Genomic DNA, 20,510 nt, shown 5'->3' with positions numbered 1-20,510 from the left:
TTGGAGCATGAATTTTTTTTGCCGAGACCTCCACAAATGTCACTTCATTACGAAAATTGGCACGCATGTAGAAAAAACATCAAAATTTCTTGACAAAAAATTTCAGATTTTTAAATTTTTTTACTATTTTTTCGGATTTTACTGTTTATCCGGGATCACTGGTGCTCCGGATCACATGCTCCATGTCCCAAACTACAACTACTCCTACAATGCATCACCCCGCCCATTCTTCGTTTCTGCCGCGTGTATCTCGACGGCCCATGAAGATCACATCGAAGTAGAAAGGAAGCCCAAAGCCCACCAATAATAACAGGTCGGAACGTGCGCGTCGTGTCTTGCCTGTCTCCTCGACCTCCGAATCGACTCTCTTGTCTATGCAGCTTGCTTCCCCTATCTATTTTCTTAGAGGGAGGGGGAGAGAGGGACAACCAAGATCCAAATCTTGGCCAGCGACTCGATCGGATCTCCAGCCGACGCCGGCGACCATGGCTCGCCATCACCTCCTTCTCTTCCCCCCTCTCCTCGCGCTTGCCTTCTCCTTTGTCGTCGCCGCCCCTGAGGTACCCAACTCTTGCTCTCTTAGCAAATCCTTTATCTGTCGCCCCCTTACGATGGCTCCATCCGTATGAGACAGGGAGATGCCGCCGCCTTCATCGATGGCGCATCACACCGCTACCTGAGGGATCAGCAAGAGGACCAGGTTCAGTCCCCAGTTATCCTCTCTCTTTCTCTGCGGACCAACTTGTTGCTGCGTGCCACCAAGTTCAAACGACTCTTCCAGCTAATCCATACCGGATTATAGTTTATATTCCCTCCGTTCGGAAATACTTGCCTAGAAATGGTTGTATTTAGACTTGTTTTAGTTCTAGATACAACCATTTCTAAGACAAGTATTTCCGAACGGAGGGAGTAGTTCGTAGCTTACACATGTAACAAATACCAGACGACCATTGAAAAAACAAATACTAGCTGTTACAACGCGATATGATGCATTTACATCGGGGCTTAAATAGAGGCAATAAAGCCAGTAATAGATCGTCAACTACCCAGCCATTTATGTCATCCCATCTACTCGTTCTCAAACAAGAAAGTTAAGCACCTACTCTCCATGGGTGCTTAGAGTATGGTTAGGGCATGTACAATGGTTGATAAGATAGTCTTATCTTAAGTCTTGCATGTGATTTAGAGATGACAAAAAACATGTCTACAATGGGTCATCTCTTAGCCTTATCTTCAATAACTAGCTATTCCTAAAAACGTGGTGAGACATATTGTGCTAAGAGATCATCTCTTGTCTTCTCTTAAATAAGAGAAGACAAGCCTTTTCTTATGATTTCTCTCTCCTCCACCTCATCATTTATCCTACGTGGCATGCCTAAGATAGAACCATTGTACATGCCCTTAATAGTATAGCGAACAACCGGCTATATGAAATTATCATGTCAGCTATAGCCAACCTAATAGACAACACGTATAGTAGCTAGTTACTAATATATGGCCCACCCTATACTTTCACAATGTTTTTTGGAGGCCTTGCTGCAGCTGGCTGTTAATCTACAGCCCGCTTCCATTCTTTCCCCTCTTCTCTCGCGTCCATCTAACTCAACAAAAACACAATACTTTAATCCTTAAAGCCTACTGACTGTATCTTATTAGACTTGCTCTTAGATGCATAACAACATTTAGTCAGAGGTACCTACAATTAGCACCTTATCAAACCTGCATGGCAAGAAGCAGTTTTTTGCTTTGTTTGCTACAAGCACCTGTGTCCATACATGCCCTAACAGCACTTTACCCTTGCTTTTACCTAACTGCCCCCCCCCCCCCCCCCCCCCCCCCCTGCCGCTTCAAGAGTGAAGGCAGTGGTGGTTACCATGACAAATCAACCTTAGTTTTCGTTTTTATTTCATTCCTCCCCCACGGGGCAGTATGATCTCATGATATGCCTTGTCATGCTACAACAGGCCACGTCCATGTCACTTGATGAAGTTTCTGCAGCTGTTTCTGTCTTGCTTGGTTTTGCACCACCTGCCATGCTTCCTGCACCTTCTTCTGCAAAGGTTATTTAACTTTTGTGGTTCAGCTAGCCTTTGTGTGCATCGTGCTACTCTATCTAAGCTATGCAACCTTTGTCTATCTTGATTTTCAGTTAAACAAGCTGCTACTCCCAAACCCATTTGACAGGCCTCGTTCTGTTTTCTTGATGCAACTTGATGGATCCCATGGTATGTTAATTTGCTGGGAATGATTTTATCAGAATTATTCATGCATTTTGATGTAGCCACTAATGTTGTCTCTCTTGATCGTATATCAGACTATGTTGATGGCTTCATATCTGATGCTGGCAGTATTTACAAAACCAAGATTGATGGTGCAAAAAGTGCTGCTATAGAGCTTACAGGTCTGACTAATTCCTGAGCATGTCCCTGCTTTTGGAACTTGGATGCCCCTACTTCTGTATCTGCCTTGTTGACACATAAGTATCATTGATCATGTACCTTGCAGATAAGGATGAATTGATTGTCATTCGTTCGGATGAATCTTCTGGATTAGATGTTCTTGATAACGAACTCGCCAACTTGGTAAGTACTAGCTAGTTGCCCATGCATTGCAACAGGGGCATACATATTCTAGTGGTTCAATGCCAATCATGTTCGACATAAATCTTACACCTATCATATTCTAGATTTTGCTAAGATTTGATTTGATTTGAGTATGGGTATGGGAAGGAAAGTTTTGATTCAGTTGAGATTTGAGGTTTTGGTAAGATTTGATTTGATTTGGGTATGGGTAGGGGAAGGCAAGGAAACTTTTGATTTAGTTGAGGTTTTGGTAAGATTTGGTTGAGTTAATGTAGGAGATGGAGGAGGGGAGATCGAGGGTAGGGGGAGTTGGACGTACATACGCACAATCCCCAACTCCCCTTTAATAGTAGAGATGTACTATTTCGTTAGGAGGAAACTAGTACTCCCTCCTTCCCGATATGTTAGGCGTATTAGGAACTGCATGCAATTCCATAATGTAAGGCGCACAGTTGCGGTGTCGCTAACGATAGCTAGTTTTCAGGAAATAAAAAAAATACGATGACGACCCTCTCTTGCGGTTAGTTCCCACGAGCACCCACTCGTCTCTCTCTCCTTCAAAATTTTCTCCCCATGAATGACCCACCTCACTTGCCTCTCCCGCGCAATTTTCTCCTGCATGAAGAACGCCCAGCACACCATTTCTCCTTCCGATCTTTCCCACCTCGTACGGACATCAATCCATGGCCAGGCCCCTCAACGGCGGCGGTGTTGGCAACGAGGTTCCCGCCGGCAAAGGAGTTGCTGCCCATCTTGCCGCCGATGATGGCATTGCTGTGCAGCTTGCCGCCGGCGAGGCCGGTCTCGTGCGCGGCCGTCCCAGTACGATGGGAACAGGCAACCACGACGTGGCCGTCTCGAAGCTAGCCCGACCAGCTAGACGACACGGAGGTTGGACGTCGATGGGGAAGACTGGAACCTACGACGACCACGGCCACAACGACGGCGTCTGCAACAGCGATGGTGATGAAGCAAGAATACTTTAAGGACAGGACGACGCTCTTGGCGGCGGGTACGGCGACGGACTGGGTGATGGCCGCATGATCTGGGAGGAGGACTATATCAACAAGGTCAACAGTGCGCACTAAGTTAACTCGGATGACGAGACCGACGACGGCGAATGTGTCGATGAGCAGGACATCACCGTTGAAGGAGCCAATGATATGATCAACGGAGATGAAGAAGTGGATATGAGCTATGTCTATGGCGTCCCACAATCTGAGGGCATGAAGCTATGGATGTATGTGCCAGACACATATGCTACGTACCAGATTCCCTTGAAGATGTGCAGGTTGAAGTAGAGAACGAGCTGACCAAGCAGCAAGCTATGGACGTCGACCGTGCGGACAATACCGAGGTCTTCGAATAGCAACAGTATGTGCCCGAGCATGATCAAGATAGCCAAGTCAGGTTCTCATCGAAGAGACAATAGGAGATGATACTTTACATCTTCCCAAAGAGTGGTACTCCAGTATTGAAGGTAGCCAAGTCCCGGATTTTCTTGAAGACTTGAGTGTTGGTGCAGAAGAAGATATGTCAGCTCAAGAAGTTTCGAGGTTGAACAGGACATCCTTGCAGGAGAGAGCCAACGTCCGGACTCCCTCGAGGAAATTGAAGCAGAGGTAATAGCTTCGCTGGGAGTGGCCGGAGAAGAGCAAGGTGAGGCCAAAGCAGAGCTTGATGGTGGCAACGAAGAACACAATGAGCCTGAAGAAGAGCATGACAATGCTGAAGAAGAACTAGGCGAGGGAGAAGAACCAGAGTCTGCCGTATGGAAGGACATGCTCAAAATTATGTTGCCCCTGTACTTTGAACCTTATAGATTACCTATTGAAACTGGCTTTCACCTTACATTACCTAATCCGTGTTAGATTTGTTCGGTTCCCTAGCCTGAAGTAGTATGAACATTTATCTTTCTGTAACATGGTTTACAAATCAGAGTTTATTTTTTTGCTTATGATGGAGTATGTTTTGTAGCCTTTGTGAGTAGCCCATGCATGCTATTTTTGGAGTAACACATGCTACATTTACAAATTCCCTCCCCTGCACTAAGATCCTTTGAGTCAGTTTGGTACATGCATGGCCTGGCTCCATGCATGGCCTGCTAGTACTGCCAGCATGAATTTTTTGACACAAGGAAGCTAGGAGCAAGACAGTAAAGACCAAGAACTGCACGATTACTCCTGAATTAAAGGTTAGCACTCTGATTACATTAAGTGCACAGGATCTTCTGACAAGAAAAATGTCAACACATCAAACTGAAGCAAATCACATTAGCAAATCTGATTACAATACTCACAAATAAGTTTGCAACTCTGATAAACACACACTGAGCACCTGAACATAACAAATTGTCCGACACTATATGAAAATAAAGAGACAATGCAGCGAAACCTAGGAATTGACGACTTAGAAACAATGCAGCGAGACAAACCAATTGACGACTAAGTTTGCATGAACTAGACATTGACAAACTCATTTGCTTGCTGCACTAATTCTGGATCACATGCAAGTGCAACGGGGAGAACTCCATTCTTCTGAAGAACACTTATCTTCATGTGTGGAATAGCATAGTGATGGCTGCCTCTCTCCTTCATGATTTCCTTCATGCAAGATTGATGTGTGAGAAAAACACGATTGGATCTCTCCACAGGATACTCTTCGAATGCTTGAGTGACTTTAGCAACAAGTTCGTCTATGGTTTTTGGGGCTGACTTCTGAAACATTGCTTGCATACCCTGCAATAAAAAACAAGATCCATAATGTCTTCAGCAATATGTTTGTGTTTGCTATTCATAGCTGAATTCTGGAATATGGATTTAATACCTGAAAAAAGACCCAAGATCCAAAGCATTTAGATCAGGAGAATTGGGTGGCTGGCACATCAGTCTTATGTCAAACCCATCTGCAGTTGCTGCTTCTTTAAACACAACATCATTGACATCAATATGGGTTTTGGCGTTGTCTTGCTGGATGAAAATAGGCTCCCCAAATTCCTCAACCGGCCATTTCTGTTTAATGGCAGGCAGGAGCAGGACCTTGTTAACAAGAAACTCATGGCTATCATTCTTTGTGACAGATATCATTGCCTTTGTGATCGTGGTACCAGCACCCCTGTGCTTGCAGGCTCTCTAGTCACAAATGGAAACATTCCAATTTTCCCATCAAATGTGCATGTCCCAAGTGCATCAAATCTAGGCCTCGTAATTGCTACAAGGAACATCACCTTCGGAATAAATCCTTTGTTCCTAATGCCCCTTTTAGGCTTGTCCTCATCAAGGGCCAAGTAATATTTCTGACATCTTCTAGTCATGTAGAACCACTTCTCATCGATATGCACCATATTGTACATATCCTTGAATGTAGGCTGGTGAGGTAGGCTAGGAGGATGCAACATTGAGAGACAGTACTTAAGACGCCCTCTCATGTTTTCATCAGTCAATGTTGGCTTGATGTCGTTCGCGTGACGCTTGAATTTGCCTTCCTTAAACCTCCTCTGTAAGGTGCTCTTTGCAACATTCAGCTCCTTGGCTAGGTCATGCAGAGTGGTCCTTTTCATCATTGGAATTGCAGTAATATCATCTGGGTTGATTTAAACTTTCTTGCGGCTACAGTGCTTTACCCTCTTGCTAACAACGGCATTCACCCCTCCACCTCTCTGGCCTTTTTTCCCAATAATGCTGCACACATCTCTGAGAAACACCCATCTGTGCTGCCACTTGTAGTGAAACACCTCGCTTCAATATGCCATGAGTACTCCTATCCAAAGGCATGCTGTATATAGTCCTCCTTTCATTGTCTGTGCACCATTTGCGCTTCCTCTGATGTGCGAGACAAGAAAAAATTTACAGCATGTCAGGCAACAAGGTGTGTAGCTATCACAAGTTTACATAAACTTGGATGACAAATGATAATGCTGGATGTACGTGTACTGTACTCTAACTCTATTCACACGATGCCAAGTGCTAGTGGGCGACAGCGAGACACGATGATAAACGACGCCGACAAAGGCAGGCTAGCGCAAAAAGGCCCTGCTTGATTCCATGCAAAATTAATTGATAACCTAGTAGATAACCGGCTTGATCTACTACTGCTAATCCTATTTGATTACAAATTCTCAGTGTACATGTGCTTATGCCAACAAGGAACACTGATCAATTCAATCATGAAAAGGAATTAAGGAACCCACACAATTCTGCACCTGAATTACATGCATTATTTAAACACGCTGTAAAACAACAATCAAAAAGTGATGTATGCTTGAAAGAAACGTGGCTGTACTCAAGCCTCAAACTGAAAAGAATAGGTTTCGTACACTTACTCGGACCTGCGCCACCTCCTTCGCCGTTGCCATGTTCTCCGGCGCCCTGCTCGACGTTGCCATTCTCGCCGGTACCATGACCGCCGGTGTCATGCTCACCTTCGCCATACCCTCCATTGCCATGCGCGTTGTTCACCTGATCCGAGTTTCCGTGCTCGTCACTGCCATGAACAGTGTGGCCATCGTGAATGATGTGCTGCTCAGGCTGAAAGTTATGCCAATTTCCCAGCCAGCCTACGCCATGCCCAGTCAGGCCTAGCCTCCAGCGACCATGCCCGGCATCGACATGGCCGGGGACATAACGTCCAGCAACACCACGTCCGGCAAGGCGACGGTCAGCATGCACGCCAACATGGCCCCGACCGGCAAGGCCTAGTGTGCGTCCGATGCCGCCGATTCGGACATGCAGGCTTGACGTGTGTCCACCTCCTCCAATGTGCGCCTCTCCGCTAGCATAATTTTCACAGTGGTTTCTGTGAGCATTGTCAGAATCTTCTCCCTCGCCAACGTCTGTTGATGCAGATATCGTTGAAAAATTAGAGATTGACAGTACTCCAGACATTCAGATCGATAACTAGGCAGAAACAAATCCATGTGAGGAAACTAACCTTCGTAGGTGTCAGCCCATAGCAGATCATTGTTGAGATCAATGACAGGACCAGTGTAATTGCCATTGTCATCCCATCTAGGCGGCAGATTCAGGTCAATTTCCACCATGTTTACGAAAGCATACAGCAGAGAGATCTCTACAGCAGAGGGAGAGGAAGCACGGGGAAGAAGCAGGGGGAAGAAAGAGAAGTTAGTGGGGAGCGCTGCAAGTCACGATCGATGGTTGAGGGGCTTTCCAAATTTGAAGTTTTGACGGCCGGCGCGGGAAAGAATTGGCGGGGCGAGTTGGAGGCAATCTGAGTTTGGGATTGGATCGGTCAATCAAGACTAGGTCAAAGGAGATCATGCGTGTGCCTGCCTCTCTTTTTTTCCAGTCGGGGATGCCTCCCTTGTACGACGGCCCCTGTAACAAACAATGCGCTAATTTTCGTGCAAATTCCTAATACGCCTAACATATTGGGAAGGAGGGAGTACAATCTAGAAACTAAAAGTAGAACAATTTTTGTGCAGGCAACCTGGTTGGCGGGATCCTATCAGAAAGCTGATAGCAAATTAAACATTCCCTTGAAGAGTGGAAACAGTCTTACTTTGTTCCTCACTAAGGTTAGCATCGCTTCATCATCCATTTGCATACTAACATGAACTTGGTTTCAAAAGAACATAACTCGTCTCTGATGATGCATTGTTTTTCTGTTAAAATTGGATAAGCTCACTTCCTAGTTTGTGCAAAATTGACCACTAAATTGTAGGCATTTATTTAACTGCATTTGCATATCTACACAGGAAGCAGACGTTGAATTTGCATCCAGCTTGATCTCCCTTCTTAAAACCATCGAAAGGGGTATTCAGGTTCACGAAGATTTCTCAGGAGGCATCGTGAGCCCTGCAGAGTTATTAGTATGCCACTTCACGGGCATTAAGGTAATTATAAACATAAATCTTTAGCTGCAATTTGAATATTCTTATTATCTGTGCACAGCAAAATATTCAAGAGACCCTGTCACTCTTCCTTGCCTAGATACCCTTGATATAAGCACATGACTCCCCTATGTTAGTGATATAATGTTACTAATTTGACCGGTTTATTTAGGCTCTGGAAGATGAATATGGTTCCGCAGAAATTGTTAAGCAGGGAGCTGAAGTAGTTCAGACAGCTCTCACAAAAGCATTGGATCAATTGCAGGGAGCATATAATGGTAAATTACTTTGTGCGGTTGATTGTTGACTTGAAACATAACCTTTGCAATCAGTACACTTGTTATATTTGCAGAACACTATTGACAGTTGCTTTTTTTTTTTCTGTTTCGACATTTATGATGTGTTAATATAGGAAAAATTGTTGGACTGGTAATATCCGCTAAGGAGGCTTCAACATCCTTGGCATCCATCATCGATGCACCGTCTTCATTGCATATCTCAAGACGGCTTGCAGAAGCATCTAAAACTAATGCTACAGCTTCTATAGCTGCTATATATCTTGTTAGATTGAGTCTTGCATGGATTACAGGGATCATCCTTCTCGTCTCAACTCTCATTGGGGTGAGCATGCTTTCTTGTAGTCTTGTCTATTATTGATCAACTTTAGCGAAATGCAATCTATGACAACACTATGTGCCGATTGTGCAGATTTGCTTGCTCATGAACATGCCGCTTACGAGGGACACACTCCTATATTCAAATGTCAAGATTGATTAGTTTGTGCTACATATGAATTTTCACATGATGACATGAAGGTTTTCAACAGTCATGCTTGGTTTTTCCTTTGGACCCTGGGGTTTACAGTAGGAACGTGAGTGTGGGCTTGCTGTTCATCCAGTGTTGCATAAAAATACTGTTGCTATGTCCTTCATTTAGAATCGTACTGCCACTGCCTGTTTGGGCTTCTCATGTTTTTCCGTAAATAAATAACAATAATCGAGTGGGGTGTATTTTGTTAATATCGGTCATGATTGTATTGTTGCAAAAAGCAGTATCTGAATAAATTCGCCACTCGAATATTAATTGGGATAGATTTTGTCTTCATATATGACTAAATGATTTATTGAGTTGAAATTTCATATCAATTGATTAATCATATGTACTGCAAGAATAGGGAGCATACTGCCATGTTTTGGTCAAAATCCGCATCATAATATTGTTGTGATCGATGAATCATGGGCGATATTCTAGCCTGGCTGTGGCGCTATTGATCTAATGAAGTTGCCGACTCTAGCTAAGCATGCTATATCTTTGAATTCTAGCATTTGGCTGTATAATAGTTTTCTAGGGAAATGTGCGCCCCTGTTTTTTTATCCTATATCCGGAACACTTTTAAAATTAGTGAAGACTGCATGTATGGCCGTGCGTTGCAACTAAGAGACCGCAAGGCATGCGAATCATAGGATCCTATTCTTCTTCTGATAGCATGTCAAAGTCAAACTACTTTTAGGATCCTATGCACATCAGGTAGCATTGTGGGCCCTCTTTTTATACCATTAAATCACTCCTTTTCTTCTTCCTCCTCCATCCATTATCTCTACCTCTCTATTTAAGCTCGCCGATGTATGTGCTTCACGACAGAGCAAATGCAGGTTGCTATGAATCAGGGGTGGCCAGGTCGATAAACTGGGTCATGAGACACAGATTGTTGATGACAATAACAGTGGACCGATTGATAGTATAGGGTAATTCAAGACGGTAGTTTGGAACATGAAACATGATCCCGAGTCAATTGTTTTGGGTGAATAACACAAACTTTAGATTATTAGTGCATACTAAATTTAATAGTAGAACATGAAGAAATAACATTATTCAGTGTTACTAATGATGCCACAGCCTGAACAGAATTTATGCCATGCAACTTGACATCATCGGTCAAACATGGTATGTGTGCTAGATATGCCATCGACGACTGTTTAGGCATCTGGATAGTGAGGATTGCTCGCATATATGTAAAACTATGTTTTTTTTTATATTAATGGACATTAAAACATTCACAAGCTTATTGTGAACCTAAAATACTTGAACACGTCACTACTTTATATTCGACTAGTAAAAGGGATGACAATAGTAATACAAACTTTTTTGTTAAAAAGCAGCTACACAAACCTTGCATATTTCAAAGAAAACTAAATTCCATCAACTTGAAAGTGGGCGGCGTTTCTAGATTAAAGTCGAACCTGAAAGCTTCCGTCGATGGATCCCCTTTGTTATACTCCGAGTTGTAGACGGATCGATCGCTCTGCTCTGAGTCCTAGACGAATCAGTCTTTCACATGAAACATACTAAAATCAGAGTTGTTTTTTATGAACTAAAAGGATTTCTCATTATGGTCTAAATGACTTGTAATTAAAAACTTCCTTGTAAAATAAGAGAAAGAGTTAGGTGGAGAAGGAGAGCTAGGTGAACATGTTCATGTAAAAAAAAGATTAATTAGATGGTGGTGCCAAGAATCAGTGGTCAAGGCTATTATTTTGCTCTTGGCCTTGATGTGCACAGCAAGTACGTCCGAGGCCTAGGCCGGCATGCATGCAGCCCGGCGTCTTGTCTCCGTCTTTTTTCTAGAATATGCACGAATGTGCATATCATATATTAAAAAAGAAAAGGGTGAAGAAACCCTCCACAAGGTTTACATACTAATTACAAGGCATAATGGCCTCCACTTTCACACACTCTTCATTAGGTACTACTCACCAGTAATCCACCTACTTATACCACTAAAGAAGGGGTTCAGGTCTCCATACCCGTCCTTTGCGATCAATGTTCCGCAGCAGCAACTGGAGTGATGGTGTTTCTCCATCGAAGACTATTGCATTGCGGTGTTTCCACAATTCCCATAAGCCTAGAGTAATGATCGTTTTTAAGTCCCTAGTGGAAATATGCATCGCCACACGTGTGGAGCACCATTCCACCAATGTATCCTCGGGCTCTGGTGCCTAGTCTCCAATTGCACTCCACATCCATAGCCACAAGGTTCTTGCAAAGACGCATGTAAGTAGTAAATGATCTATCGTTTTGAACTGTTGGTTGCAGAAGGGGCACGTTGTTTGATGAGGTAGTCCGCGTCTAGCTAGACGATCCGAAGTCTAGCAGCGATTCCGCATGGCCAACCATGCGAAGAAGCGGCATTGTAGAGGTGCCCTTTGTGTCCACACAAAATCCGCATACGGTGGCACTTCCTGTCCCATAAACCTTGCCGCGTACGCTGATCGGATGGAATAGGACCCATTGGCCTCCCAAGCCCAGCAGATGGCATCATCCCTCTCAGCATGCAGTTACACCTCTGCCACTCTATCCCAAAGTTGCATGTATTCGTCAATGTTGTCAAGCCCAAGGTTAGGGCCAACATTCGTGGCCCAAGTATTATCCAGAAGATCTTGCCGTAAAGTGCGTGAATTCTTTAAGGAGCCACAACGTCATATATGTGTGGCGCAATATCCTGAACTCTGTTGCCATGGAGCCATCAATCCTCCCAAAATAAAATCATTATCACATTACCAATGATTGCATGCGTTGCCTCCTGGAAGACCTCTTTCGCTTGAGAAGTAACGTTGGTCTCAAATTCCACCTACGTCCGTTGCCTATCCGTACGTCTCAGCCATAACCATCTTGCCTGTAGTTCGGTGTTCCACCATCTCAAGTTGGGGATGCCAAGGCCCCTAGCTCAGTGAGGGGTACATACCCGCTCCCAGGCCACTGAGCAGTTCCCGCCATGCACCTCTCGTTTGGCGCACCATAAGAAGCCACAACAAATATTCTCCAATGCTCGAATTGTCTTCGGAGGTAGTTCCAGAGCCATGAGGGTGTCTATCGGGATAGCGCAGACAACTGACTGAACTAGGAGCAGCCTATCGCTCTTAGGCAATGAGACCCCTCTCTAGGTGGGCAGTTTGTTCGCCAGTTGATCGACAAGATACTGAAACTGGTGGGCTGTCAGTTTCCCGATGCTCAGCGGTAGGCCAAGATACTTGCACGGAAATGAGCCAATCATGCAGCCAATCATCTCATGAATCATCACTTTCCGGTCTTCCGAGCATTGGATTGGCATAGCCGCGCTTTTTTGGAAGTTCATGCGCAAACCTGAGGCCATCCCGATGCCCTAAAGGATCTTCGCACAACACTGAAGCTCCACCTCTCTCGGCTTTAAGAAGATCATCACGTCATCCACATAGATCAATAGGTGTTGGTGCATGCCTTGCAGTGCGAGCGTTTCCAGCAAACCCAAAGTCGCCGCTCTCACAAACATCCTGTGCAGCACTTCCACGGTGAGGATAAAAATCATTGGTGAAATAGGGTCACCCTGCCACAACCCTTTCCTTGGCAAAATCAACGTTCCGGGTAATGCTGTTGATCAAGACCCGAGTAGAGGAGGCATGTAACACCCCCCATGTATTAAGCTACAGTAATCCCCCATGATTATGCTAAGTCATTTTGCTTAACAGTGCTTGATCACTTTCGTTCAAATCTCATTTCAAATTCTACCTCTGAATTCAATTCAAATATAAAATGAGAACTTAAATTCACAAACATGTTGGGAAAATAGTTCACCATTTAGCAAATATTCCAAAACAAATAATGGTTGAGGAAAACAACATCACTTGTATGGGCTCTAGCAATTAAACTGTGCCAAAACAACATTTTAAATGTTTTTCTAAATTATGAAAAATCCACACTATTTCAAATGCCTCCCAAACTTTTTGTGGCAACACCTAATATTGCAATACTAATTATGGGCCAAGTTCCATATTTTATAAGAATCATTTGCTATTAGAATTAAAATATAAAACATAAATAAATAAAGAAAAATAAAAAGAAATAAAAATAAAGGGGCACAAGCCACTTTGCACTAGGCCTAGTGCACAGTGCCTGGCCCAGCCCACCCCCTCAGTCGCCTCCTAACTCCTGCTACAGGAGGATGACCGAGGGCGCGCGCGCCTGTCCGTCCCCGTCGGACCACCTCGCCATCCCTGCCGTGAAGGGGATAAGGCCTCCACCCACAGCCCCCCTCGGACGCCTCCCCTTCCACTTTCCCCAACTCCCCCTCGCTCTCCCCTCTCCCCTCGCCTTCTCCGCCCACGCCCGAGCGGGCTCGTTGATGCGCCGCTACCACCATCGCGGCCACTGGCATCTACCCATCACCGCGACCTGTCCTGGAGCTCCGCATGCCTCCTCCATGTCGGCTATGGCAAGCACTCGAGCCGGGCACGTGTACATCGACCGGATCGAGTCGATCCTTTTCTTTGGTCGCCGCCGCTCTAGCGCCTCGATCCACCTCGTTCGGCGCTACTAAACCCCCAGCGGCCGCCGTGTGCCTCACCGTGAGCATTCGCCTCTTCCCCCTTCCTTTGGCTGCCCGCGTTCTTGCTCTAGCTAGCTACTTCTCCATCGCGCCATCGCCGCGTCTCGTCCGCCGCCATGGCCGATGCTTACCGCGGTCCCCACGCTCCCCCTTGTTGCCTGAGTGTGTCGCCGTGCTCCTGGAACGCCAGGGAGGCGCGCACGCGCATCAGGTCGTGTCAGGCGAGCTCCTATTCTCGAGCCCGAGCACGACCAGCTCTGTCCGCCGTGGGTCGCTATTGCAGCTAGCCTCGCCGCAGTTCCAGCAACCCCTTAGACATCTCCGCGTCGCTGGCCGTCGCCTGTGCTCGAAATCCACCAGCAACTCGAGCTGCCCAGGTGCGATGCGCGTGCTCTGAAGCACTTTGGCACTGTTCAAGTGTCGCCATCACTGTAGCATGGGGCCCAGCCGTCAGAAATTATTCTAGTGGCTAATCACACTTAATTAAGTTAGCCCTAACACTAATAGTCATTGATGAGTGGGCCTGGGGTCAAAATAACCAGTCAGTTAATAACGAGTCATTGGCATGCGGGCCCCGCCGGACCGGCTGACCAGTCAAAAGTTGACCAGTCAACTGCTGCGTCAGCAATTGACTGGCCCCACCTGTCGGCCACTAGTGCACCTATGGGTGCACTACACCGGGTGCACCCAGCCCTTTTCTGCCTGGTGTATTCCAAATTAAATAAGTCCAGTGATTTTTAGAAAATCTTTTAAAACTTTGAAAATTAATAGAAAATAATCTATAACTCAGATAAAAATAATTTATTTATGAAAGTTGCTTAGAAAAATATGAGGAATTCGAATATGCTATTCACATACCTGTCACATGCCTCCAACACAGTAAACATGGAACCTTCCCCTCCGGTTCGTTTATCGGATACCTGCCTAAAGTTAGGGAAACATCCACAGATATTTTCCTGCTCCTTCTGTAACGTGTAGCACTGCACTAGGTCACCCCTAGCACAACTTATTACCATGTCATGCATCATGACACATTTTATTGATTTATATTTATTGTTTCTTCCCCCTCTTCTCTCCGGTAGACCCCGAGAGCGACGCTGCTCCCGAGTTCGACTACACTCCTGACGACCAACCCTTTTCAGTAGAGCTTCCAGGCAAGAAAAACCCCCTTGATCATTCCTATATTTCCATTCTCTCTCTCTCATGCTTGCGTTAGATTTTGCTACTATTGTTCGATAGCTCCTATTTTGATGCATAGCCTACTTTTGCAACCTGCTATTGTTACTTTACCTGTTATCCTATATGCTTAGTATAGGTTTGTTAGTGATCCATCAGTGACCCCTCATCCTTGTCCTTGTTGCTCTGCTTTGTTATCGGTGACTCGATCAATGTGATCGACGTGCAGAGACCGAACACATCACCCGCACCCCCTTAGTTGTACGACTTTGCAGAGCTACTATCGAGTACCGAGGGTGATACCTCATATCGCACTCCTAATGATATCTCTGTAGTGTAGCTAATCAGTCGTGGATTACAAAGGGTGATTCCTCATTCACCACTCCCGATGATAACTTCGTCGTGCAACACCTGAAGTGTGAACCCTTCGAGGGTGATTCCTCCATGGCCACCTTGACGGTTACATCGAGTGGGAATCCATCGAGGGTGATTCCTCCGATTTCCCCCTTGATGTTATGGACACACACATACCTCGACTTTACCTCAGTCCATTGTTGAAGTCGGGTCAACCCCGAGGGGTACCCACGAGAGTTACTGAAGTCGGGTTGACCGTGAGGGTACCCGCGAGATAATTATGAGGCACGACTGGGTAGGCAGACTGCCCTAGAGAGGGATGGGCCTGAACCTTGCCGTAAGTCGTCGAGACGGGGCGACAGGATCACTGATCATCTTCGCGCACTCCCAAGACACTAACGGGTTTGGATATGTGATCTGAGTAGGCCTCTGGCCTTTTCGTACTAACCACCATGCGGGAATACGTACGGGCACTCGTACAGTTCTTTCGAAAGCTCTCAGACGTCAGCAGTTGAGCGGTACACACCCGGGTGGTCCGCATAAGCACCCGCTTTGTATAAAGAGGTAGCCCAGACTGATCCCAACCGTCCTCGCAACATGCAAGATTGCAAAGGACGATTGGCCCATGACCCCTTCGCGTTTAGGATGTAGACCGGCGTGCTGGCCTCTCTGTTGAGCCTAGGTAGGACTACGGTGTGTCGATTAGCCGAGGCCGGGCATGACCCGGAATAGTGTGCCCGGGCAAAGTTAATCGAGCGTGTTGGGTAAGTTTGTGCACCCCTGCAGGGAAGTATATTTATTCGAATAGCCGTGTCCACTAACGAATGCTCGGAGTTGTATCTCGATCTATTACAACTAGAACTAGATACTGGAGACACTAATTGGATATGATGGCTCTAGGATCGCTTTCTCACAGGGAGTCGAGGAAGGATCTTTGGGCGTTGCCACTACATACTTATTACTTATGTTATGCTAATCTGCACTCTTCTAATACTGCAAGACGTTGCAAGATGCTAGTCTTTGATAGGCCAGGCCTTCCCTTCTATTCTGGCAATTCTGTAGTATAGTCCAAAGATATAGCCCCATTCCTTTGATACTAATGCATACTTAGTATAAATCTGATGTAAGTCTTGCGAGTACTTTGGATGAGTACTCACGGTTGCTTTGCTACCCCTTTTCCCCCTTTACCCGATTGCTGCGATCAGATGACGGAGCCTAGGAGCCAGCTGATCCCGTTGACGACTACTACTACCCTGACGGAGCCTACTACTACGTGGAGACCCCCGACGACCAGGAGTAGTTAGGAGGCCCCAAGCAGGAAGCCTTCGCCTTTTAGATTAGATGTCATTGTTTTGCTCAGCCTTCTTAAGGCAGACTTGTTTAATTATGTCTGTACTCAGATGTTGTTGCTTCCCTAACTTATGTATTCGAGCCTTCGTGGCCCTGGCTTGTAATATAAAGCTTTATGTTTGAGTTTGTGTCTAGAGTTGTGTTGTGATATCTTCCTGTGAGTCTCTGATCTTGATCGTGCGCATTTGATTGAGTCGAGGGCGTCACAAGTTGGTATCAGAGCCGACTGCCTGTAGGGAGCCCCTTTCCAACTCCTTGGCCGAAGTTGAGTCTAGTCTTTGAAAATCTATTCTACTAACATTGTTATGTGGCTTACAGGTCCACATCACAAATGGGTGGTATTAGTATCTTTTATTCCTCGTCTTTACTTTGGGATTCTGCTACTTCTTGAGCTTGCGTTGGTTTTTCCCTTGAAGAGGAAATGGTGATGCAGCAAAGTAGAGATAAGTATTTCCCTCAGTTTGAGAACCAAGGTATCAATCCTGTAGGAGACAACGCACAAATCACCGAATACATGCACAAACAATCAAACAACTTGCACCCAATGCGATAAAGGGGTTATCAATCCCTTCACGGTTACTTGCAAAAGTGAGATCTGGTAGAGATAAACAAATGATAAGGTAAATATTTTTGGTATTTTTGGTTTATAGACGGAAAGTAAAAGATTGCAAAAAGAGTAAATCGGAAACTTATATGATGGAAAATAGAAACTTATATGATGGAAAATAGACCCGGGGGCCATAGGTTTCACTAGAGGCTTCTCTCATGATAGCAAATAATATTGTCGGTGAACAAATTACTGCCGAGCAATTGATAGAAAAGCGCAAAGTTATGACGATATCTAAGGAAATGATCATGAATATAGGCATCACGTCCGTGTCAAGTAGACCGAAAAGATTCTGGATCTACTACTATTACTCCACACATCGACCGCTATCCAGCATGCATCTAGAGTATTAAGTTCATAAAGAACGGAGTAACGCATTAAGCAAGATGACATGATGTAGAGGAATTAACTCAAGCAATATGATGAAACCCCCATCTTTTTATCCTCGATGGCAACAATACAATACGTGCCTTGCTGCCCCTACTGTCACTGGGAAAGGACACCGCAAGATTGAACCCAAAGCTAAGAACTTCTCCCATTGCAAGAAAAACCAATCTAGTTGGCCAAACCAAACCGATAGTTCGAAGAGAACTATAAAGATATCAAATCATGCATAAAAGAATTCAAAGAAGATTCAAATAATATTCATAGATAAGCTGATCATAAATCCACAATTCATCGGATCTCGGCAAACACACCGCAAAAAAGTATTACATCGAATAGATCTCCAAGAATATCAAGGAGAACATGGTATTGAGAATCAAAGACAGAGAAGAAGCCATCTAGCTACTAGCTATGGACCCATTGGTCTGTGGTAAACTACTCACGCTTCATCGGAAGGGCAATAGGGTTGATGTAGAAGCCCTCCGTGATCGAATCCCCCTCCAACAGGGTGCCAGAAAAGATCCCTAGATGGAATCTCACGGGTACAGAAGGTTGCGGCGGTGGAAAAGTGTTTTCGTGGATGCCTCTGGTGGTTTGGGGATATATGGGAATATATAGGCAAAAGAATTAGGTCAGGAGGTGCATAAGGGGCCCACAAGGGTGGGGGCGCGCCCTCCATCCTTGTGGCCGCCTCGTGGCTCCTCCGACTTCATCTCCAAGTCTCCTGGTTATCTTCTGGTCCAAGAAAAATCATCGCGAAGGTTTTATTTCGTTTGGACTCCGTTTTGTCAAAACAGGGAAAAAACAGGAACTGGCACTGGGCTCTAGGTTAATAGGTTAGTCCCAAAAATAATATAAAATAGCATATTAATGCATATAAAACATCCAAAACAGATAATATAATAGCATGGAACAATAAAAAATTATAGACACGTTGGAGACGTATCAAGCAAAGCTTAATTCCTGCTCGTCCTCGAGTAGGTAAATGAAAAAAACAATTTTTATGTGGAATTCTACCTAACATATTTATCCATGTAATATTATTTATTATGGTATGAATGTTCAGATCCGTAAGATTCAAAACAAAAGTTTAATATTGACATAAAAACAATAATACTTCAAGCATACTAATAAGACAATTATGTCTTCTCAAAATAACATGGCCAAAGAAAGCTTATCCCTACAAAATCATAGAGTTTGGCTATGCTCCATCTTCATCACACAAAATATTCAAATCATGCACAACCCCGATGATAAGCCAAGCAATTGTTTCATACTTTTGATGTTCTCAAACTTTTTTAACTTTCACGCAATACATGAGCGTGAGCCATGGACATAGCACTATAGGTGGAATAGAAGGTGGTTGTGGAGAAGAAAAGAAGAAGGAGATAGTCTCACATCAACTAGGTGTATCAACGGGCTATGGAGATGCCCATTAATCGATATCAATGTGAGTGAGTAGGGATTGTCATGCAACGGATGCACTAGAGCTATAAGTTTATGAAAGCTCAAAAAGAAACTAAGTGGGTGTGCATCCAACTCGCTTGCTCACGAAGACCTAGGGCAATTTGAGGAAGCCCATCATTGGAATATACAAGCCAAGTTCTATAATGAAAAATTCCCACTAGTATATGAAAGTGGCAACATAGGAGACTCTCTATCATGAAGATCATGGTGCTACTTTGAAGCACAAGTGTGGTTAAAGGATGATAGTAACATTGCCCCTTCTCTCTTTTCTCTCATTTTTTTATTTGGGCCTTCTCTCATTTTTTTGGCCTCTTTTTTTTCGTCCGGAGTCTCATCCCGACTTGTGGGGGAATCATAGTCTCCATCATCCTTTCCTCACATGGGACAATGCTCTAATAATGAAGATCATTACACTTTATTTACTTACAACTCGATACTTAGAACAAAATATGACTCTATGTGAATGCCTACGGCGGTGTACCGGGATGTGGAATGAATCAAGAGTGACATGTATGAAAAAATTATGAATGGTGGCTTTTCCACAAATATGATGTCAACTACATGATCATGCAAAGCAATATGACAATGATGAAACGTGTCATAATAAACGGAACGGTGGAAAGTTGCATGGCAGTATATCTCAGAATGTCTATGGAAATGCCATAATAGGTAGGTATGGTGGCTGTTTTGAGGAACGTATATGGTGGGTTTATGGTACCAGCGAAAGTTGCGCGGCACTAGAGAGGCTAGCAATGGTGGAAGGGTGAGAGTGCGTATAATCCATGGAATCAGCATTAGTCATAAAGAACTCACATACTTATTGCAAAAATCTATTAGTTATCGAAACGAAGTACTATGCGCATGCTCCTAGGGGGATAGATTGGTAGGAAAAGATCATCGCTCGTTCCCGACCGCCACTCATAAGGAAGACAATCAATAAATAAATCATGCCCCGACTTCATCACATAACGGTTCACCATACGTGCATGCTACGGGAATCACAAACTTTAACACAAGTATTTCTCAATTCACAATTACATACTAGCATGACTCTAATATCACCATCTTTATATCTCAAAACAATCATAAGGAATCAAACTTCTCATAGTATTCAATGCACTTTATATGAAAGTTTTTATTATACCCCCTTGGATGCCTATCATATTAGGACTAAATTTATAACCAAAGAAAATTACCATGCTGTTTAAAGACTCTCAAAATAATATAAGTGAAGCATGAGAGTTCAACAATTTATATAAAATAAAACCAATGCCATGCTCTAAAAAGATATAAGTGAAGCACTAGAGCAAAATTGCCTAGCTCAAAAGATATAAGTGAAGCACATAGAGCATTCTAATAAATCACGATTCATGCGTGTCCCTC

The 20,510-nt window shown here is 44.4% G+C and overlaps 1 protein-coding gene and 1 long non-coding RNA gene across 3 annotated transcripts; both read left to right on the top strand.

Annotated features, from left to right (window-relative positions):
• The first annotated feature begins 306 nt into the window (after positions 1–306).
• Positions 307–9,521, top strand: LOC109743612 (uncharacterized). Of its 2 annotated transcripts, XM_020302702.3 has the most exons (11): positions 307–560; positions 635–700; positions 1,965–2,060; positions 2,150–2,225; positions 2,315–2,401; positions 2,506–2,582; positions 8,023–8,115; positions 8,296–8,433; positions 8,603–8,708; positions 8,843–9,051; positions 9,139–9,521. In XM_020302702.3, the coding sequence occupies exons 1-11, from the start codon at positions 375–377 to the stop codon at positions 9,205–9,207; spliced, it is 1,203 nt and encodes a 400-aa protein (XP_020158291.1). In that variant the 5' UTR covers positions 307–374; the 3' UTR covers positions 9,208–9,521. The 2 variants fall into 2 exon arrangements, with proteins under 2 accessions (XP_020158291.1, XP_020158292.1); XM_020302703.3 differs by lacking the exon at positions 8,023–8,115.
• Positions 9,522–13,521: 4,000 nt separating this feature from the next.
• On the top strand, positions 13,522–16,792 carry LOC141027994 (uncharacterized). The gene is made up of 2 exons (XR_012190081.1): positions 13,522–13,808; positions 16,525–16,792. It is a non-coding gene; the product is annotated as an uncharacterized lncRNA (long non-coding RNA).
• The last annotated feature ends 3,718 nt before the right edge of the window (positions 16,793–20,510 follow it).

The sequence above is a fragment of the Aegilops tauschii genome, chromosome 7, assembly GCF_002575655.3.
Source record: "Aegilops tauschii subsp. strangulata cultivar AL8/78 chromosome 7, Aet v6.0, whole genome shotgun sequence".
In the NCBI taxonomy this organism is placed as follows: domain Eukaryota; kingdom Viridiplantae; phylum Streptophyta; class Magnoliopsida; order Poales; family Poaceae; genus Aegilops; species Aegilops tauschii.
The sequence above is the reverse complement of the archived record's forward strand: the minus strand, read 5'-3'. Positions and strand labels throughout refer to the sequence as shown.